Source organism: Dromiciops gliroides, chromosome 5, assembly GCF_019393635.1.
Source record: "Dromiciops gliroides isolate mDroGli1 chromosome 5, mDroGli1.pri, whole genome shotgun sequence".
NCBI lineage: Eukaryota > Metazoa > Chordata > Mammalia > Microbiotheria > Microbiotheriidae > Dromiciops > Dromiciops gliroides.
Window position 1 is genome coordinate 216,122,664 of NC_057865.1, and position 22,683 is coordinate 216,145,346.

Genomic DNA, 22,683 nt, shown 5'->3' on the forward strand with positions numbered 1-22,683 from the left:
ACTGGTCTTTCTACTTTAGAAGAAACTTTGTGGAAGGCACTTTGTACCTCCTTTGAGCCTTGTTGAGTCACTGCCAGTCTGGCAGACACACGATCTTGCCCCTTATTCTCAAATCCTGGTTGATGGATGTTCATGTAACTCCTTGCCTGGCCCTAATTCAGGGAACCTGCCCACCCACATCCATTAGAGTAGGAGAGTTTTCAGTATGTATATAAAATGTTAGTTTCATAGGACAACCACAACTCCTCAAAGAAACCTTATGCATGTTAAATGGGATAATGTTGAATTCTTTAAACTTCCCCAAGATTCTTCCTCTCAGAAGTGTAACTCAGTCTTAGTTGCTGGGTAGCTCTCTCTGAGTTGACTGTTAGACTACCCAAAGAATCTTGGAGTTGAGCCCTGGGAAGGGCTGAAATCCATAGTGAGCAGCTCTATGAGATTGTTTTGAACAGAACCTGCCAGCACACCTCCCAGCAGTTCTGTGGGCTAGAGGATAGGAGAACCACCCTTCCATTCAGAGGCGCTTTGTCTGACTCCCCAGGGGGAGAGCTGCTGTGGTGGCTTTGGTTCCACACCATCTGGTCTGTTCCCCAGCTGAATGTCTGAGCAGTTCCAGGGCAGAGTCTTGAGTCAGCAAGGCAATTTCTGGCAGATGATTCCTAGCTCTTCTGTTGCCTGTTTTACAGAAATTCAGCTTAGGAATGGCAGCCTTTTTTCATACAGGTGTTGTTCACCTGACCAGAACTACAAGTGACCTGTATCCCTGTGCCACCTTAAGCTGGTTGCACATATGGGGAGGATGCTAATAGAGTCCACCATGTCAGTGTCTACATTTTCTTTTTTTTGTTTTGTTTTTGAATAATGCTTTTCCCCAATTACATTCTAAAAACAATTTTTAAAAATTTTGAACTCCAAATCTCTCCCTCTCCCCTTTCCTTGAGATGGTGAGCAATTTGATATTGGTTATACATGTGCAATCATGAAAAACATTTCCTTATCAGTCATGTTGTGAAAGAAAACACAGACCAAAAAAAAAAAATATATATATATATTCAAGTCATTTTAAAAAAATGTTTCACTCTTCATTCAAATCCCACAGTTCTTTTTTTGGATGTGGAGAACATTTTCCATTACGAGTCTTTTGGAATTGTCTTGGATCATTGTATTGCTGAGAAGAGCTAAATCTATCATAGCTGATCATCAGACAGTGCTGCCGTTACTGTATACAATGTTTAGGTTCTGCTCACTTCATTTGGCATCAGTCCAAATTTAAGTCTTTCCAGACCTTTCTGAAATCCATCCTCCTTATCATTTCTTATAGCACAATAGTATTCCATTACATTCATATACCACAATTTGTTTAGCTATTCCCCAATTGATGGGCATCCCCTTGATTTCCAATTCTTTGTCACCACAAAGAGAACTGCTGGAAATATTTTTGTACATGTGGGTCTTTTTCCCTTTTTTATGATCTCTTTGGGATACAGCAATGTCTGCATTTTCAACCAGAGTCTTATGGTGTACAAATGAAAGTGGCATCCCAAATGACCGTGGCTCTAAGAAAAGTTGTGAAGCTATACTGCAGGAGGGATGCAATTAAGTTAAAGCCTATTGCCAACAGCCTTCGGGTTTTTGTCCCTCCCTTCCCTTTGACAGGACTGTTTGACAGCGATGCCGCTGCAGCTGGTGTTATGAGCTTTATCTCCTGCAGTACAGTACTGCTTTGTTTCTGGGGAAGCATTTGTTCCTAAATCCTGTGGCATTCAGGATAGCTCTGTCTCCTGTGGGTAGTTGACCCTTGATTGAATGGTTGCCTCTGATCCCAGGGTACCAGACCTAGGTAGGACTATTTCTCCCTGTTGTATCCCCCAGCTGCCTTTTGTCCATGTATTTGATGTTGCTCTACCCTTGCTGAGAATTTGACTGTGTTAATGTTTCCTGAAGCCAAATTCCACCTTTTGTGCTTTTTGCTTGGGATAAAAGTTTTTCTTTAGAAACAGTGCCAAGAATGACAAGAAAAAAATTCTACTTTTAAAGAGAATGAATGCCTAACAGGTTTTTAATACAGTAATCACTGTAACTATCACTTTCTTTTCTAGTTTCTTGGTTTTCAGCTCAGGCTGCATTCTATAACTCATACTGTGAAGACAAAGGTGTTTTTGATTCAGAAATATATGAAATCTACAAAGTCTTAATTTGTAAAAAATAAAGAAAAAAAATCCTCAGTCTTTATTGGTGCTTTGTGTCTGTATATTTGAGATATTGGGGTATTGCTTAGCAAAGAGTAGTCTCTTGACTCCCTGCCTTTCCTTGAAAGAAAGGTGCTGGGCTCTTGAGTCCTGTTGGCCTGATAGCCTACAGGCGAGTGTGATCAAGAAGGGTTTTCTCCCTCTGGAAGAAAGTTGTCCCTTCTTTTTATCATGAAACCAGGTTCATCCCAGCACACAAGAGCAACAGAGCAGTTCCCTGAGAAGACTGACAGCTTTCATAGGCAAATCCTTTGATGTATTTCAGATGAATTCTTCATTGTTATTAACTGACATTTTAATTTTTATACCAGACCTCTAATAGGTCATTGGTGTAGGAAATTCTCTGCCAGTGCATAATGCATCTGCTCTGCAACTTGTAGAGCCCTATCTGAGGCACTAAGGCAAAAGGACTTGCCAGGGTCACACAATCACTGTGTCCAATATCTTACATAGCACTGCTGCTTGAGATAAAGCACTTTAAAGGTTGCAAAAAAAGACTTTATTTAATCCTTACAACTGTCCTATGAGGTGTGCTAAAAGTGCTACCACTCAAGGGTAGAAAGGGAGCAGCTGTCTGTCCTGGTTTTTTCCTCCATCCCTGCCTTTGCTCCTGCTGTAGCCTATCAGGTAGCCAGTTCCAGAAAGGTGTCTCCCATGGTTGTTAACATTACACAGAACTACTTGATTAATGCAACCAGAGAGAACTGGTTAAAGGTCAAGCTGCCCTCCAGCTGCTCTGTTGTGAATGACATTTGCTGATTGCATCAAGCCTTAGAATACTGCAAAGCCTCCGTTAAAAGATTTAGAATTACTCATAGGAAATTACCACATAAGAAAACTAAATAGATTTTTAAAATGCTTTTCTTTAGCATGCAACCTCAATATGTATCATGTGTACTGCAGTACTGATAACGAAATCATTTGATAACTAGAGTTGATAGGGAGCCACTGAAGTTTGAATAGGGGAGTGATTTAGTGTCAAGTTCCACGCTTTAGGAAATTAAATTTTCCATCTTTGTGGAGAAAACATCGGAGATGATAGGGGAAATTTGGGTGTGGAGGTAGAAATGGCAACATCTGGTAACTTATTGGTTATGTGAACTTAGGTATAATAGTTGAAGACACCAAAGCAATGAACTTCTACAACTGGAGTTATGAAATTTGAGAGTTGGAAGAGATCATGCCTATTGCTGTCGATCTTCTGCATGTCCAACTCATTCACAAGAGGAATCCCATAACATTCCTGACAAGTGGTCTTCTAGTCTCAGCCTCCAGGGAGGAAGAACCCACAACATCTCTAGGCGTCCCATTCCACTTTTGAACAGCTCAAATTGTTAGGAAATTTTTCCTGAAATTAAGCCTAAATATTCCTCTGCAGCATCTTCTCATGGTTTCAACAGGGCCCCCTCCTTGAGGACAAGCTCCAGTGTACCATCCTCTCTCCTTTTTGTGGAGGACTGAATGAGTCTCCAAGCAGGCATGAGTGTGTTGCCATCAGCATTACGGAATTCATCTCCGAACCACCCCTTTGAAACTCACCACCATCCTTCTAGTCACTTAGGTTTACATCATCTTTGCCATCTTCCACTACTTCCCTTTACCCCACATGCCCAATCATTTGCCAAATCTTGTTTCTATTTCCTTTTTTTTTTTTTTAAAGTGAGACAATTGGGGTTAAGTGACTTGCCCAGGGTCACACAGCTAGTAAGTGTTAAGTGTCTGAGGCTGGATTTGAACTCAGATACTCCTGAATCCAGGACTGGTGCTCTATCCACTGCACCACCTAGCTGCCCCTCTATTTCCAAAACATGCTTTGATTGTCCTCCACTCACATAGTCACTACCCTAATTCAAGTTCTTGTCACCTCTGCTGAATTATTGCAGTAACCTCCAACCTGGTCTTCCTGCCAGTGCTTTTCCTAAAGTGTACCTGTTAACCATGTTGCTCTCAATAAAATCCAGCGGCTTCCTCTTGACTAGAGGATCAAATGTCCATCATTTCATCTCTTTAAAATGTCTATTTTTGTCTTTATGATATACAGTGGTATATAACTTGTAAATAAGTAAATATACACATTGGGTGTATGTGCTCAAGAGACATTTTACTCATAGAATTGTGTGATCAAAAGATTGAAGACCATTGGTCTACACTTCTGCGGTTGGCTTATAGAACTTCTGAATCAGTGCATATCTTGGGAAGAAGTTGCACATGGACATTGAACTGGTTCCAGAAATAAAGAGGAGGAAAAGAGGAGGCTGGATTGCGTTTCAGAAATCATCTAGCATTTTGCTACCTCAGGCTTCTTCCTGAAACTAAATACCTCTTCTAACATTAGCTCTGTGGCCATAGGCAAATCACTTCATCACTTAAAGCTGTAGTCCTACTTCTATAACAGTACCCCAAGGATCTCAGTCACATAAGGTGACAGCCCACAGGTGTCAATTTGTAATTATATCTTAGTATTTTTCATATACTTCCAAGAAATATGATACTTGGTAAACCTTAAGGTACTTTGGAGGGGGGGGGCGCAGTGAAGGTTAAGTGACTTGCCCAGGGTCACACAGCTAATGTTAAATGTCAGGCCAGATTTGAACTCAGGTCCTCCTGAATCCAGGGCCAGTGCTTTATCTACTGTGCCACCTAGCTACCCCCAAAGGAGACTCTTTTTTGGGGGGGGGGACCTTAAGGTACTAAAGAAATAGGAACTTTAGCTTTCTCATACCCTGTTTTCCAGTCATGTCCAACTCTTTTTTTTTTCGGGGCAATGGGGGTTAAGTGACTTGCCTAGGGTCACACAGCTAGTAAGTGTCAGTAAGTGTCAAGTGTCTGAGGCTGGATTTGAACTCAGGAGTACTCCTGAATCCAAGGCTGGTGCTTTATCCACTGCGCCACCTACCTGCCCCTATGTCCAACTCTTAATGACCCCATTTGGGTTTTTCTTGGCAGTGATACTAGAGTGGTTTGCCATTTCCTTCCCCAACTCATTTTACAGATGAGGAAAAGGAGACAAACAGGATTAAGTGACTTGCCCAGGGTCACACAGTTAGTTAGTGTTCGAGGCCCTATTTGAACCCACAAAAATGAGTTCCAGACTCCAGGCCTGGTGCTCTATTCACTGTGCCACCTAGATGCCCTTCTCATACCCTATCAAATGATAATCTCTAGAGCAAGGGTTAGTTATTTTTTATCTTTATGTTCTCATTCTTTTTTTTTTGTTTGTTTTCTTTTTAGTGAGGCAATTGGGGTTAAGTGACTTGCCCAGGGTCACACAACACTTAAGTGTCTGAGGCCGGATTTGAACCCAGGTATTCCTGACTCCAGGGCCAGTGCTCTATCCACTGCGCCACCTAGCTGCCCCTGTTCTCATTCTTTAAACATAAGACACATGATAAATGCACTTTGATTTGAATGGTTTAGGTAAGGCTTCCCCACCCCCGTTTTTGTGTATCTGGTAGTTGTCCCATTAACCTCTTAGATTAAACAAGAGAGAGTTCTCTGTTACTGAATAACTGATAATGTAAACATGAAGTATCTCTCATCTCTGCCCACTCCCCCTAACATTGGAGCTAGACATTGTGGGAACACCCTTGGAGGACAGCTTGGGCACAGGTTGGAGTGAGGGAATGTACTGCTTCTCATATATCCAGGAGGAATTGAATGAATTAGTTGGGTGGAAGAATGGAACATAAACAGATCTGCAGCCACCCCCTAATCATGTCTGCTTAACCAGCACAAGTTGGGGATTGGAACGGAGTTTTTATAATGGGAAAGACACACCACCACCATGCCAGGCTTCGGGATGGGAGGAAAAAGTCACAGATTCCTGGGGCCCAAGGAAACAAGTTACATCGGGGAGGAAAAAAGATTTCATCTGCCTACAACCCTAGACCTCTGAATGTCCTATCTTTTGATTGACTCAGCGACCCAGATTTTCCAATACTTTTTTTTTTTTTTTGGTGAGGCAATTGGAGTTAAGTGACTTGCCCAGGGTCACACAACTAGTAAATGTCAAGGGTCTGAGGCTGGATTTGAACTCAGGTCCTCCTGAATCCAGGGCCAGTGCTCTATCTACTGCACCACCTAGCTGCCCCCCAATACATTTTTTAAAAACAAGAAACGATACCTATAGGTAGCCCCCTGCTTAAATTAAGGACAGTTCAGTGATACTGTATACTCATTGAAGGAGAGTAGAATCCCACACGAGAGATTGTTGACTGATGATAAGAGAAGAAAGAGGAGGTATGGATTTGGAATGACAATGGGAAGAACTTGGAGCCCCTTCATCTGATTGGCCAGTTCCTCCCAGAACTTCATTCCCCTCCAGGTTCCTCTCCTGACTCTGGACTCCTTTCTCACTAGGCCATGCCTCTTCCCTAGCTTACCACCTCCCCCACCCCCTTGCTTTTCAGCTTCCTTTTTTAGGTTGTCTTTCCACATTTGACTGTAAGCTCCTTGAAGGTAAGGCTTTGTCTTCTACTTGTATTCCTAGTGCTTTAGCACATAGTGCTTAATAAATATCTGTTGATACTACACACCTCCAGATAGGGATGTGAGGGACTCAGAGTGCAGATTGAGAAATTTTTTCTTTTTTTTGGACATGGCCTATTAGGGTATTTGTTTTGCTCAACTACATATGTTTATAACAGTGATTTTGTTTTTCTTGCTTTCACAATGGGGTGGAGGAGGGCAGGGAGGAGGAACAGAGAAGGTAGATTTTCATTAACTGATGATAAATACATATTAATTGCAGGTATATAGGGAAATCTGTTGCCACAACTTGTCCCTTGATTCCCAGAGTCCGGGCCTCCAGAAATTGCTACGGGCTAACTTCTCAGGTTGAGATCATTCTATCCTTGTTTGACCTGAGATTTCATCTCAGTCCTGAGTAGCAGAACCCCTTCATTCTTGTCTATTGTGTTGCCTAAACCAATCTTCCTGGCTTCCCGATTTCTGCTTTACTGCTTGCTCTGATGTTTAGGAATAATCATTTGGTGACAGAGGGGCAGAGATTGAAGTAACTTTACCCTCCTAGTGTGGGAGAAGACTACTTCCTACCTGGAATGACGAGAGAAAGTGACTTTTATCTTCAATCCAAAAGAACAGAATACTCCTAGACTGGATATATCTGTTGTGTGAAAGATTTAATTCTAGCCCAATAGCCCTCTTAAAGATAATGGAACAGAGTGATCACTCCAAACTCCTGCCAGTCAGTAAGTATTTACTAAGAACTTACTACGTGCTGGACACTGCTTAGCTTTGAGGATTCAAAGAAAGGCAAAAGGTAATCCTGGCCACCAAGGATTCCTGGAGAAGGTGAGATTTAAGCTTGGACTTCAGGGAAGCCAGGATGAGAAGAGGGCCCAGGAAACCCAAGGTTATCAGGCATGACCTGAATAAGGATATCCAGCACAGGAGACTGATAAGGAGCAATCAGAACATAGGTAGGAGGAGAAACAGAAGGGAATTGCATACTGAAACCCTAGAGAGAAGAGATCGACCAATAGTGTCAGAGGCTGCAGAGGTCAAGGAGAATGAATATTGAGAAAGAGGCATCCGTTTGGTAATTTAGAGATCACAAGTAAATTTGGAGAGAGCTTCTGACAAAGGTGGTAATCACATTCTCTTTGGAGATTTAGGGTGAGGCCTTCCATATCTATCTTTTTTTTTTTTTTTTTTGGTGAGGCAATTGGGGTTAAGTGACTTGCCCAGGGTCACACAGCTAGTAAGTGTCAAGTGTCTGAGGCCGGATTTGAACTCAGGTACTCCTGAATCCAGGGCCGGTGCTCTATCCACTGAGCCACCTAGCTGCCCCATATCTATCAAAGGATATATTCTGGGTTTCTGTGGCCTGGTTCAATCTACTACATACCTTTAATGAGCCTTTTTTCAAATTAATATCCTCTGTCAGAACATGTATACTGACTTAGGATCGGGAATTTATTGGTGAAGGAGGCTTTGCCCCAGAGGGAATCTGTAGTAAGAACTACAGAGCTCTGTCCTTTTGGCCACTCCAAGTATCATGGCTTTCCACTGGTAACCCCTGTGTGTCCTAATCCCCAGGGTCCCGATTCAGTATCATTCCTTATCCCAGGATGGGTTGTAAGGGTTGAATTTTGGTGGATAGACTGCATCCTCTCCAAAGACATATTTTCCTAAGGTTGGACTATCTTCTTTTCAACTGTATTGGGAGTTCCAGCTGTGTTTGACCAAGGCCATCATCACCACCACTAAGGAAGAATGATACATTGTGGACTCTGCCTTTCCTTGCCATACCACAAGGTGGCACTGCTAGACCAAAGACTTCTGCACATGGTTTGACCATGTTCTTCAAGCTATATGTGGGCTTTCCTGCCCACTTCAGTCCTTGGGGATGGACAACTTTTCAAGATTAAGCAGAACATTTCAGAAATAAATAATAAATGAGATGGGCAAAAAAGTATTCATGACTAAAGCACCGATATAGCTAAACCTTTAAAATTAGGTAATATAAGCATAAAAAGATTCATTTCTTCCTGTGTGATTCACCAATCTACAATTCCAGTTGCAACCTATTTAGGCCTCTGAGCCAAGTTCAGACTAGAGTTATACAAGCTCTACAAGACTATGCCTAAAAAACGATTCTACTTGCACATCCCCTTTATCATTGCCATAAAATGGAATAATTGTTCAGATGTAGAAGTTTTACACATTATCCCTCAAGGTGGATATGGGTATCTTCTGAAAGTCTTAGTTTTGGTTTTATTGATTTCTCTAAACCAATCTAAATTCAATTTAATTAAAGATACTGTGTTTCCATGAAAGATAAGTTGTCAAATGATATGAAGAGTTTGCAAATTATTAATAAATGTATCCCCAGCACTTAGCACAGTGTAAGCACATAGTAAGCATTTGACAAATGTTTACTGTCATCATGTTCTTTCTTTCTTTCTTTCTTTTGGCAGGGTAATGAGGTTTAAGTGACTTGCCCAGAGTCACACAGTAAGTGTCAAGTGTCTGAGGTCAGATTTGAACTCGGGTCTTCCTGAATCCAGGGCTGGTGCTTTATCCACTGCACCACCTAGCTGCCCCCCCATATTATTTTCTTTGGGGGGGCAGGACAAAGAGGGTTAAGTGACTTGCCCAGGGTCACACAGCTAGTAAGTGTCAAGTGTCTGAGGCTGGATTTGAACTCAGGTACTCCTGAATCCAGGGCCGGTGCTTTATCCACTGCGCCACCTAAGTGCAGGTGGGAGTAATGAGCCCAAGAGAATAACTCCTATAGGTGTCAAATCCTTCAATAATTGTGGGGAGGATTCTGGGCAAATATGTACATTTTTTGCAAATGATTTTGTCTATTTTTAACCCTAGGTGAAGGTGTGTATGGGGGGAGGGTGGAGAGGTGTTTGCAGATTCCTGGAAGCTGCCTACTTTGGTACAACTACGGCAGCCGCCCCTTGTAGCTAGGTAGCATAGTGCACAGAGCACTGGGCCTGGAGTCAGGAAGACCTGAGGGGCAGGGTAATGTTTATTCTCTTTTCTCTGCAACTTCCCACTGCTCCTCATGATACTCCAAGTTCCAAAGTTAGTCCACCCATTTCTCAGACAAGGTGAGGACCAGCCTTGTCTTTTTGTACTTTCAGATTTTACTTCCCTGTGGCTTCCACTCTCCCCCTTGTAGGCCTTTCTTTCCTTCCATCTCCCCCCAGGTTATCAACCAGGCATACAGTAGGATGGGCACCATTTTTTTTTTGCCCAGTTATTCAAACAAATAACATATCAATATTCATTCCACTAGTAATTAGAGTTGCCCTAAAATAGAATGGCTTGAGGGCAGCCAGGTGGCACAGTGGATAGAGTACTGGCCCTAGATTCAGGGGGACCTGAGTTCAAATCCGGCCTCTGACACTTGACACTTACTAGCTGTGTGACCCTGGGCAAGTCACTTAACCCCAATTGCCTCACCAAAAAAAAAAAAAAAAAAAAAGAATGGCTTGTCTAGTGAAACGGTGAGCTCCGTGTCACTGGACAAGGAGAAACCTGACAACCACTTCTCAGGGATGCTATATAAAGGATGTATGTTTCAAGGTAGGATTTGGGCTAGGTGAAGACTTGGGTTGAAGGGATTTGTAAGAAAATTGATTAAAACGAATGTTACTCAGATTGCAACATGCATCTAAATAGATACCCTATGGGGAGAGAGAGAGAGAGAGAGAGAGAGAGAGAGATCTGGGACAGTTTAGCCAGTTGTTCAGCATTTATGAAATGCCTACTATGAGCAAGGCAATGCATGAAAGTTTGTAAAAGACTATCCCTCTTCTAAAAGAGCTCACAATCTAATGGATAATAAGTGTTGAAAAGGAAGAGGAGAAAGCTGGATTGCTTTCAGGAAATTGCAAGGCACATTTAGCAGCCTCAAGTTTTCAGTAACAGTAAAATCCCCTCTTTTGTTTATTTATTTATTTATTTTGGGGTGAGGCAATTGGGGTTAAGTGACTTGCCCAGGGTCACACAGCTAGTAAGTATCAAGTGTCTGAGGTCAAAATTTGAACTCAGGTCCTCCTGAATCCAGGGCTGGTGCTCTATCCACTGCACTACCTAGTTGCCCCGCCCCGCCCCCACCCCGCTCTTTTGAATATAAACATTTTTACCAGTGTGGCTGCATGGCAGTGAGATCCTGAACACTTGCCTCCAAAGAATTCCAGATGAGCGTCTAAAGGGGGCAATAGGTGGGGGGTACGAGCAGGTTGCAAGACATAGCTGAGGAACTCCAGATAGGAACAGGAGGAAAAGGGCATCATGGATAGGAAGAAAAAAATCAGCTAGACACGTGGCCAGAGCATGGGCTGATGGGTGGCTGGCCAGAGCCCTCCACTGGTATCCTAGTGATGTCAGGGGAGATCGAGGAAGGCCTCTAGCACTCTGTGGGGTCTCCTGGAACAAATCCTTGGGAGGATCTGGAGGAGAGCTGTACGGGATGAGCAGGTACGGATGGGCTACCTTCTGTACCACTGGAGGGAAGTCCTGAATGAATGAGATCACGGATGCAGCTGCTTGTTTTTTGATGATCTTTCCCCCCCTATTCTGAGGCATGTATCTAAGATATCATAGAAGAAACTAGGAAACAATTAACAGGACATAGAAAGGCAAGAGAGAACACAGACTTACATGGCCAGCAGGGAATTTAAGAAATATAGTTCAGGGGCAGCTAGGTGGTGCAGTGGATAAAGCACTGGCCTGGGATTCAGGAGTACCTGAGTTCAAATCCGGCCTCAGACACTTGACACTTACTAGCTGTGTCATCCTGGGCAAGTCACTTAACCCCACCATGGCCCTGCAAAAAAAAAAAGAAATATAGTTCACCCCCTTTATTTTTGTAGAGGAGGAGGCCCAGGGAAATGAGGTGAGCTTGCCCAGGAAGGGGCGGAGCTGGGACTAGAGTTCAGGCCCCCATCTCTTCAACCTCATTCTATTCCTATCATGCTCTCCCCCTCACAGGTCCAATCCCTTCGATTCCTGGGACCAGGGAGGGAGAAGAGAAGAGAATGCTATCAAATATAGAAAGGAAGACTTATTGCCCACCATCAGTGGCAATCACATCGGCTGGATTCTGTGGCGTTAGCACCCATCCAGCTCAGGAGCAGGTCCTGTGGTTCATCCAGTGTTATTATTATTATTATTATTATTATTTTAGTGAGGCAATTGGGGTTAAGTGACTTGCCCAGGGTCACACAACTAGTAAGTGTCTGAGGCCACATTTGAACTCAGGACCTCCTGACTCCAGGGCTGGTGCTCTATCCACTGCTCCACCTAGCTGCCCCTGTTCATCCAGTGTTGATGGCTTTGTTGGTGCAGAGGCTGCCTGTGAGATTGGTGCTGTTCCAACCCTGCTCCATAGGCATGGAGCCTCTGTGAGATGTCACCAGAACATGTGATTCCCCCAATCCCCAAAACTATCAAGGAGAGGTACCATAAATGATCTACTTAACACTAGCTTATACATAGGGCCTTTGGGAACACCCCAGCTCAAGTAAGACAAAGATGCTTTATGCCCAGACAGAACCAGCCCAGGGCTTCTCGAGTTCTTATGTTCTGGACCCCTTTGTCAGGCTGGTGAAGCCCAAGGACCCATTTTTGGAATTGCTTTTAAAATTTAAATTGACAATTGAAAGAAATGTTAAATTTCAATGAGAGATTAGTGAACATAAAGATGTTTTTGTTTTTAAATTGCATTCAAGTTCACAGACCCCTTGAAGTCTATCCATAGATCTCAGGTGAAGAAGTGCTCTGGTTATTCATGACCTCATCCCGCTGTGTTAGCTCCCCATAGAACGATCCTCAAGGGTTGGTATCCTACAAGTATTTCCCTAAATGACATCCCCCTTCTTCCTCCATAAATCGCCACTGAAGAGTGGTGCCTTCTTAGCCACATCCAGACCCCAAGTTTCCTGTTCTGGGACCCCAGAAACCCTCCCCTCCTTGCTCCTTGAAGAAAACCCTTGTTGGCAATACTTTGCAGGAAGATTTTCCAGCTTATGGTAAACAGTGAAAAGAGAAACACTAGATTGGGGATGGCTCCAAACGTACACCTACCTTGCATACTAGAGGAAAAGTTGAAAATGGCTGAAGAGAGGCAGCTAGGTGGCACAGTGGATAACGCACTGGCCCTGGATTCAGGAGGACCCGAGTTCAAATCCAGCCTCAGATACTTGACCCATACTAGCTGTGTGACTCTGGACAAGTCACTTAATCCTCCCTCATTGTCTGGTGCCTGAAGCATGGAGGGGTAAGGGTAGGGAGAGCAAGCATCCCTTGTCAGGCCCAGGGAAGGGTCATCGGCTGGGCTGGCACCCTTTGACAGCAGGGGCTGTTTTTGTCTTTCCTCGTAACCCAAGCACTCAGCATTGTACCTAGCACATAGGGGCACTCAGTCAATGCTAGCTGACTGATGATGGGATGAAGGGCCTTGGGAATAGCTGACAGTTTTGGAAGGGTTTAAGAGCTCAAAGCCTTCCCCACAATCCAATCTGCCAGGAGAGGAACACCCCACCCTTATACTGCTCAGGGGCAGGTAGGATGTGGCTGAGACCCAGCCTCCCTTTGCTATTCCCTCTATTCACTCCCAGTCATTCTCCAGCAAGATGCCTGCACTGCTCTCATCCCAGACAGCCCCACCATGTCATCCCCCTAGTGGGCAGAGGTCCCTAGACTGGTTCAAGCTCAGATGAGGGGGGCTGAAGGCCCCCCAGGGCTCTGGTCCCTACCATAACCCCAGGTCTCTAAAGTCTGCAAGTTACTCCACACTCCTTTACCTCTCTGACTTAGCTCCCACTCCTTCTACTTACCTCTGTCCCCAAGCCCCTTCCTCTCCCCTCCCGATTAGCCATGAGGTAGTTAGGCCCAGTTATGGTGGTGGGCAGATGAGGGTGGGGGGTGGCAGCCAGGGAGGACTACTTCATGTTTCATTAGGGATTTTACAGCAGTGGAGACCAGAAGTGCAGCCCCGTTCACAAAGACAGATAAATTAACCCAAGCCAAGGGGGAAAACAGGAGGGGAAATGATTTTAATATAAACAAAACAAAACAGAACAGAACAACTCTCCTCCCAAACAGAACCCCAGAGACATGGGGTAGGGGTCAGGACAGCACCATCCAAAGAGCAAGGAGGCCTCCAGTGGGGCAGTGGAGGCTTAGGGACAGGGGAGATGGGGGGAGAGAGGGCTGACACCCCCACCTCCTTTGGGCTTCCTTCTAACTCCACCAACAGTTTTCTGGCCCCTATCCAGGGTAGGTGGTAGAAGACAGCAAGTAGTCAGATAAGACTGGAGGCCTGGAAGCAAGAGATGCTACAACCAGTGGGAGGGTGGGAGAGGCCCAGCACCACAATATGGTGCCCCTGGGTTTCGAAATGGGGCAGAAAGTCAGGGTCTTGTTCTGAGCAGGAGAAAGCATAAGTGGGGTCTCTTAAGCTGAGACCAGTTCTCTCATCCCTCCAACAGGCGATTATGGGTAGAAGTGGGGGTGAACTGTAGTTTCTTCTCCACCTATTTCTCTCCTGGGCATGTGCTTCAAACTGGGTCCCAAGGCAGAGCAACTCCTTTTCCTGATCCACAGAAAACAGGGAGGTTTTGAGTCCAATTTGTTGTCTCCATCTCTGGTGGGGGTGGTAAGCAAAGAGGATTTCCAGCATTGGGTCCCCCACCTCAGCCTTGGCTCCCACAAGAAGATAGGGAGTCATACAGAGAATCGCTGAGGGATTCTGACGTTTCCAGTCCCGGAGGGCCACCACCGGATGCGCGCCCATCCTCTCCCATGTCTGAAGTGCTGGGCGTACGGCTGCCATTAAAGGCTGGGCCAGGGGTTGTTGGAGGCGGGTGGCCTCCCTCTAAACACTGCTTCCTCTCACCGGGGGGGACCTAGCGGATGGAAGTCATAGGTCAGGGCAGGAGGAGGGGGCCGCGCCCCAGGCACTGAGCAGGAATGGTGGGGCAGGGTGTTCCCAGGAGGCCCCTCAGCAGCATTACGTGGAGGTGGGCGTTCCAACGCCTGTAGCAAGATATGCTCTTCATTGCAGTGATTTTTAGGTGACAATCGAGTACTCTAAGGACTCAGAGTAAGGGTCTCCTAATTGACAGATCAAAGGCAAAGGTGGAGAGGGAGAGAGTCCATCCCTGAGCCCAGCATGCTGCTCACAGCAGAACAAGGGATGCTGCTCAGAACTGGCAAGCAAATGGGTGAAGGCTCAGAGTTAAAAGATACCCGTATCTAAAGGAGCTTCCCGATTGCTCTTCTAAGGCTATTTTATATCCACAGCCCTCACAGAGAACAAAGGGGAATTCCTAGGTCCCCTCTTCCAATTTCAGGACCTCGGCTACCTGCTCCATGCCCCTAATTGCCCCCTGGCCATCTAGCCCCTAGTTCTCATCTTGGGGATTCTTACCAGAGGGGTCCTGGGAAGCCCTTCCAGTTGGTGGGGTGGACAAAGGAAGGGGTCAGAGGAGTTGCCACCTGCTCGCGTGTTAGGGAAAGTCCAGTTTTTGGAGAGCTGGATTGGGGGTGGCCGTCCAGGATGCCCACTGGAATCTATCTCAGGAACAGAGGAGGGGGGTCTTATCAGGGGGCATAAAGTTCCAAGGCCTCTGACTACATCCCAACCCCAGGAAAATATACTGTGCCCCAGGGGCCTGGATAACCCCTGTCTCCTTGGAAATGACATGGATTCCTCCATATACACGCATGCACACACACATGTACACATGCACACACACAACACACACACCTGTTTTAGGCAGTAGGCGATAGCTACAATTATAGCCAGGCTCTTCCCTCACCTGCCCATCCCCCTTTTATGGGGCACCTACCATCTGTGCAGGCCTTGTGCCCGTGGTGCCTAGGAGTGGGAGAAAGCAGGGCATGGAAAGCAGGGACACTGGGATGCCGCCCGCCCACCAGCAGTTCTTCCATGGCAGGCACCTCTCGATCCAGCGTCCTGGCGCGTCGGGGAACCTTGGTGAGGGGGTTGGGTCGGGCCGAATGCTCTGCGGGGGACGGGTCCAGGCGGGAAGGCTTTGGCTTGGGAGGGTTCTTGCTGGGGGCTCCACTGCCGCCGTGGTCTGGTGGTGGGAAGGTACCAATGCCACTGTCTAGAGTTCGGGTCAGGGAGCCACAGGCTGAGATGAAGGGAGAAGCAGGGAAAGGAGTCAGAGATTTCAGGCTGAAGGGGCCTCTTCCTCATCCCCTCTGAAGAGGCCTTTGCTGATTCCCTCAGCTGCCGGGGCCACCATCCCCACTTCATCCCCACAGCATTTCTTGGGCACGGACTCAGAGACCTCCAAGTCCATCCAGTCTTGAGGATCACACAAGAGAACACAACCCTTTGAGCCGTAAGGCCATTACCACCCCGTGCGAGCCCCTGATTCTAAAGATGAAGAAGCCCAGGTCAGAGGTCGCCTCTTCCCTGGGGTCGAACGTTTGCCCCTTAAGAGCACAGCCTCTCTTTGGGGCCCCAGCACCTCAACTGTGCCCGGCACACAGCGGCTGGGGAATCCACGTGCTGGATCATTCGCTCAGCGGTTACTGTGTCAGGCACTGTGCTGGGGGTACAAAGATGGCCAAACAGTCTGGGCCCTTGAGGAGTCTCTTCTTTTGGCAGATTTGCTCACAAAGGGAGGGAAGGGTCATGGTCGGGCTTAGCGGAGAAGTGGGGGGGAAGACAGTGGCGGGTTAAACTGGGAATAGGGAGTGCAGAGAGGAATGATGTTTCGACACCGAACCCCGCCCCCACGCTACCCGACTGACCTGTGAAACTTGGGGTGGGGATGGGCTCAGGGAGGCCGTGCTCAGTGGGGGCCGATTCTCTCTGCGCCAGCTCGCTGCTCTTCTGTGCATTTAGAGGACACGCTCAGGGCCTGTGGGGCTCCCTCTCCTCCCTAGCCCTTCCAGCATTTCATTCCAATTCACTGCCCAGGCCCTCTTTGATGAGGGCCCTCAGACCGGGGGCTGACCCCATGGAGCGCCCCATAATGCTTCAGCAAGGTTCAGAGACAGTGGAACAGCAGGAAGGTGGGGGGGTTATTTCTACTGGACTTAGGAAGCTTGAATGGTTAGCTTGGAGGGAAGGATTAGTGGGGAGACCAAATTTTCCAAAAGGCAGGGTCCCAGTTCCCCCTTCCCCCTCCCCCCAGCTCACCTTCCCAGATGACTTGTTGGCACTTTGGCCAACTAGGCCATTTCGGGGGCTCCGGAGAGGCTGGGGGCCCTTGGCTTCCGGAATAGATGACTGGAAGTCTCCAAACTCTGGCTTGGGCTCCTGCCAGTTGTCAGGGGGAAGTTCCTTCCCATCTACCCTAGGTTTGGATGAAGAAGGAACATCACAAAAGTTAATGTGTCTGTGAGAGTGTGTGGGGGGACACACAGAGGACAAATATCTAGCTCTCTAGTCTCCCTCTTGCCCTTTTCCGTGGCTTCTAGGGAAAACAACCCATCTCCACCTCCCTGGAGACTTCTTATCTGTTCTATGGATGAGGGGGCTGCTCTTGGGGAAAGGCTGAGAACTGCCTCAGATGAGGAGAAGCTTAGAGAACATGGTTCAGGAGAGGTTGGGGGAGGGTAATGGGGGTTGGGGGAAGGCAGAGTGCGCTAAATCTGGGTGAGGAGTGGGGAAGCAGACCTGCACTCCACCCACCACCAAATACTGGTTTTTTCTCTGGGAACATGGGAACAGGGCTAGAGAACGCTGGAGCCGGGAAAGGGTAGGGAAGCCAGGGGGAGCTCTGACCGACAGCTGGGGATGCTGGTGCTGGGCATCCCGCCTGGGCAGGGTCTCCCGCTCCCTTTTGGGCCCCCTTACCGGTTGAGCAGCTGCTGCATGAAGGTGTCCGCACCCTGGTACATGATGGCGAGCTGGCTCTGTGCCTGGCCCAGCATGACCTCACCGGTGCCGGTGCTCCGTGCCGGGCCTCCTGACCGCCCTCGGCCCTGTCTGCTCAGGTAGGCCTTTTCCTCCTCCAGGGCCTTCCGCAGGTCCTCCGCCTTGGCCATGAGTTTGGAGATGTTGAGACTCTCTGTCTCCAGCTTGCGGGCCTCCTGCTTGCCCCCTTTGCCGGGCGGGGCACCCCCTAGGCCATCCTTGCTCTTGCCGGGATCGGCCCGGCGGCTCAGGGCCGGCAGCTTGCTCTTCTTCAGCCCGAACCAGCTGACGATGCTGCTCGAGTTGCGGTGCTTGGCCTCTGCGCCCGGTGCCCGGTCCTGGCCCTGCAGCCGGAGCACATTCTCCTCGATGCCCTTCATGACCTTCTCCTCAATGGCCGAATGCAGCGCCGGCCCTTCGGGACCCTGGCTGTGGCCCCCAGGGCCTGCTCCTTTGGGAGCGGCCTGGGAGGAGGTGCTGCAGTCTGCCCAAGGGGGACCCTTGCCCTTCTCAGGCTTTACTGGGTCCTTGGGCACTTGGGGAGACCCACCCCGGGGCACCACCTTGGTGGGTGACTTGGAGGGCAGCTTGGTGGGGCTGCCATGGGGGCTTTTGTTGGGCTTGCCTGGGCTGGGCACTGTGGTGGGCAGCTTGACTGGGGTCCGTGGGGTCTGGGGGCACAGTGCTCCCGCCAGCCGGCTTTTCGCCAGCTCCACTTTGGTGAGGCAGCCACGAGGAGAGACGGGGTCCAGGTCAAGACGAGCCCCCATAGAGTGGGAAGAATAGCAGCGGGGACCTGGCTCCCCGGGAGACCCGTGGTCCTGCTGCTTGAGGCTGCTGGTCCCCAAGGGTGGTGCCCCTCGTGCGGGCCCCTTTGCCTCGCTGGGGGCCGTGTCCCCAGCCCCTTCTCTCAGCCTCCCTGGCAGTCGGGCCCTCTCCGGTCCTGGCTTTGCGGGGCTCCCATTCTTGTCGGTGCCAGGGCTTCCCTCGGGGCCCGTCTTCAGCTTGCCAAGCGCCGTCCATCTCTCTCGCAGAGGTGTGAAGCCTGCCTCCCCAGGCCGCCTCCCTGCCCCATTGCCCGGCTTTTTGGAGGAGCCCCCTGTGCTCTTCCAGCCGGCCTGTGGAGACTCTGGTCCTGCCTTCTCACTACCCTTCCCCTGGCTACCCCCATAGGGGCAAAGCGGAGGTGGGCAGGGGCTGGATGAGCCCCTAGTCCCCTGGTCCAGTGTCTCTGGGGCCAGCTGTGTATAACTGGATGACTGGAGGGAGCTAAGGGGTGGCTCTGGAGAGGTTCCCCCAAAGGAGCCAGTTGAAAGGTCCAGGACATCTTCATACCGGGATGGGGTTGGACAAGCTGGGGGCTCAGGTGAAAGGACAGAGGATGGGGCCGGATGTGTGGGTCTGAGCTGGATGGAGTCCACAATGATGGTAGGTGGAGAGCTGGTAGATTGGCGCTGGGCAACTATGTCAGGGGACAGTTCACCCCCAAGGCCTCGGTGGGTAAGCATGGGGGAAGGACTCCCATCTGGACCACCATTCCAGCAAGGGATCCGGGAACTTCGGGGCAACTGGGGACTGAGATGGGGGGTGCCAGGGCTAGGGGCCTTCTCTGGGGTCAGAGACAACTTCAAAAAATTGAGACTCTTGGGTGGGGAGAAGGTGAGTTCCTGGGTCTCAATGGGGGAAGAGGGGCTAATTTGGAGCTCGCTTTTCACCTGAGATGAGGAATGGGGGTAGCTGGGCCAGGGGCCTGGAGAGGTGTCTCCCCCATCCACAAACACACTGAGGAAGGGGAGGGCCCCACTGCCCTCTGAGGTAGTACTTAAGCCTGGCTTGAGGGGTTCGGATCCTCCCCCACCCCATGCTGTCTTGGGGAGGCCTTTGGGTCTTAGAGACTGGGGAAGCCCTTCATTGGGCAAAGGCGGTTGTCCTGAGCCAGAACCATAGGCAGGGGGTGTTTCTCCACTGTTGGGCCCTCCAGCGCCTGATAGGAAGGCCTGGAGATAAGACTCTGTGTCCTCCAGCAGCTGGCCCAGGTTCAGTTGCTTCCGGGCCAAGGCATTAAGTAGGGCAGCAGGTGTCAGTGCCTCCCCTGGTTCCCCAGCCTCATCTGAGGAGGAGCTACTACTGCTGCCTGGTCCACTGTGGAGGCCAGGCTGTGGTGCTGGGGACCTCTGGGACTCTCGGCCCACACCCCAAAGCCTTCCCAGCTTCTCCTCCTCACCCCGTGGGCTCCCCAGCACAGGCTCCCACCGGAGTAGTCCCCCCAGTCCGCTAGGACCCAGGAGTAGGCAGGATGCCCAGGGTGCAGGCTCTGACAGGGGAGGGGTACACACTTCACCATTGACTGGTTCTGGGGAGCCCAGCCTCTCTCCTGGGCTCCATTTTTCACCTGCCTTGCCTTTCAAGGAACAATCGGAGTGGATGCTGGGCTCCCCTTGGGGACACTGCCCTGTTGCCCTCCATGAGGCTGTGGTGGGGTGCAGTAACAGGGGATCAGTTTCTTCCAGGCTCCTTAACACCTCCAAGATCTGGGCCTTTTTCTTCAGAAATGGGGACAGGGCATCCAAGGGGGGGCCCAGGCCAGCCAAGGCCTGCTGCTGCTGCTGCTGCTGCTGTTCACAGCCTACCTAAAGGGAACAGAGATTTGAGGCTTGGGGATGGAGACCCAAGACCACCCTTGCCTATTCCTAGGGTCATTCCTAGGACCGGGACCCCAGCAATACAAGGGAGTACAAGTGAACGGGTAGTGCTTATTAGGACAATCTTCAGGAAGCCCGTAACTAGCCCCTGGTCTTCTCCTTTCTCCTCCCTCTGGCACCTGGACTTAGATGGGACAGAGAGACTTCTAGGCTAGGAGCCGCCTCAGCTTTCCTTTCCAGTGATTTCGGAGGCCTTCCCATGGCTGTCTGTGTTGCATTTGGCCCTGCATTCTTTTCCAAAGTGGGCACTCATTCTCTAGCGTGTCAGAAATCGTAAGTGATGGAAAATGGGGGAAGCCTGTGGCCAAGTTCCAGCTTAGCTTTTAGCAAACCTGGGTCGGCCTTCCCCTCCCTTGTGGTGATGGGAGTGTAAGGACCCAATGAGAGGGAAGGTATGTCCCAAAAAGCCACAAACAAACATGCTGTTTTTTTGGTGGGGCAATGGGGGTTAAGTGACTTGCCCAGGGTCACACAGCTAGTAAGTGTCAAGTATCTGAGGCCGGATTTGAACTCAGGTCCTCCTGAATCCAGGGCCGGTGCTCTATCCACTGCCCCACCTAGCTGCCCCTATAACATGCTGTTTTTCTAATGACACTACTGTTCGCTGTCAGCAGTGAGGCATATACTTATTCAGTTGTCACTATGGAGTGCTGAGCCGGCCCTACTCTACCCTCTGTAACCAACAGTAGGCATTTTGCAAGACCAAGGGCTGAGGCTGGGGATGCACTTAATGGAGAAGGACTCCCACACAGGATGACACCTGTACTCTGGGCTTTGAAAGCAAATAGCAGAGAAAACTCAGGGGCTTATCAGGGTGAAAGACTGGGAAAAGTGAGGATGTAGGTAGCCAGGCCATTGGTCATAAGAAGCAGAGAGCCAGAGGGTTCTAGGCTCATGCCCTGCAGTCTTGGGTTATTCATCTCTTTCTCTCTCCACTCGATTCTTCTCCCTAGTACCTCTTTTTGTCCAGTACAGGCCCCCATGGGCAATAAGGCTGCTGGTCCCTCTTCAGCATGCAGAAGTGTGGTGGCTAGCGGCTCTGACATCGACTGTAGTGGATGTAACGGGAGCTGAAAAGGAGGAGGGAGGGTCAGTAGGCATCGCCTGCAGGAAGCCCTGGGCCTACCCTGAACTAAATACATGGAAATGTTCATCCTTCCCAAACTTCAACAAGAAACAATAAAAATGAGGCCTTTTCCATTCCCAAAGTCTGATATGACTTCAGGTATTAGGCAGGAAAGCTTGGCTCTCATCATACCATATCATATCATATCTCATCATATTAAAGTCCTATGTGACCTTAAGATGAAAATACCTTTGGGGGACTTGTTCCGAAGCTAATGGCTCCTGTAAGTGGTGCCAAGCAGTAGGAAGCCCATTCTATCCATAATATAATTAATTTTGACTTCTGAATTTTCATGGTGAGATACCAAAGTTCCTGGAGGCCAGTGGTAAAATGGGTATGCCATTCAATGAATAGGCAGGAAATGGAACCAGCCCAGGGCAGGGGCCAACCTGTGGGTGGCTATATTGGCTGTTGGGGTTAAGCCCAGGCCCTCATCCCTCCCTAGTTGAAGCCTAATTCATCTTGGACAAACAGCTTAATGAGTCTGGGCCTCAGTTTCCTTACCTAGAGATATAGAATCACAGAATTTCAAGAGTTGTAAAAGGACATCAAAATCACCTGGTCCAATACATGCCTAAATCATGAATCATTTTTTTTGGGGGGGGCGGCGGCGGGGCAATGAGGGTTAAGTGACTTGCCCAGGGTCACACAGCTAGCAAGTGTCAAGTGTCTGAGGCCGCATTTGAACTCAGGTTCTCCTGAATCCAGGGACGGTGCTTTATCCACTGTGACACCGAACTGCCCCCCTAAATCACGAATCTTGACTATACCATCACTGACACATAAACATTCAGTCTCTGTTAAACACTTGAGGGTACAGAGGCCCGGTATTCCCCAAGGCACTGATTCCATTTCATAATAGCTCTAATTATCAGGAAATGTTCCTTATGTTGAGCTAAAATCTCTCTCCCTTAAACTATTGCTCCTAGCTCTGCTCTCTGGAGCCAGACAGAACATAGCTAATCCTCCTTCTATGTAAAAACCATTCATTTTGATCCCATTTCAAGTATCAGAAGTTTAACAATCCCTCCCACATCACACATCTCTTCCCCCGACTACCCATGCCCAGGACCTGTCCTTGGTACCCAAGCAGCAGAATTTCCAGAGCCCTGACCATCTTGTGCACCTCTTTTTGGCCACGTTCCTTCCAGCTTGTCCCTTCTAAAATGTGGTGCCCAGAACTGAACCCAATGCTTTAGAAGTGGCCTGCCAAGGGCAGAC

At 48.8% G+C, this 22,683-nt stretch overlaps 1 protein-coding gene across 3 annotated transcripts in view; it reads right to left on the bottom strand.

Annotated features, from left to right (window-relative positions):
• Nucleotides 1–13,767: 13,767 nt before the first annotated feature.
• The window catches only part of NCKAP5L (NCK associated protein 5 like), a 58,680-nt gene continuing 49,764 nt past the window's right edge, over nt 13,768–22,683 (bottom strand). For 2 of the 3 annotated variants that reach the window (XM_043968230.1, XM_043968229.1), the window contains 7 exons: nt 21,293–21,406; nt 17,575–20,264; nt 16,915–17,071; nt 16,524–16,605; nt 15,587–15,895; nt 15,166–15,308; nt 13,768–14,641 (listed from right to left, as the gene is read on the bottom strand). In XM_043968230.1, coding sequence (XP_043824165.1) covers nt 14,429–14,641; nt 15,166–15,308; nt 15,587–15,895; nt 16,524–16,605; nt 16,915–17,071; nt 17,575–20,264; nt 21,293–21,406 — 3,708 coding nt within the window. In that variant the 3' untranslated portion in view covers nt 13,768–14,428. The other variant, XM_043968231.1, reaches the window with a different exon arrangement.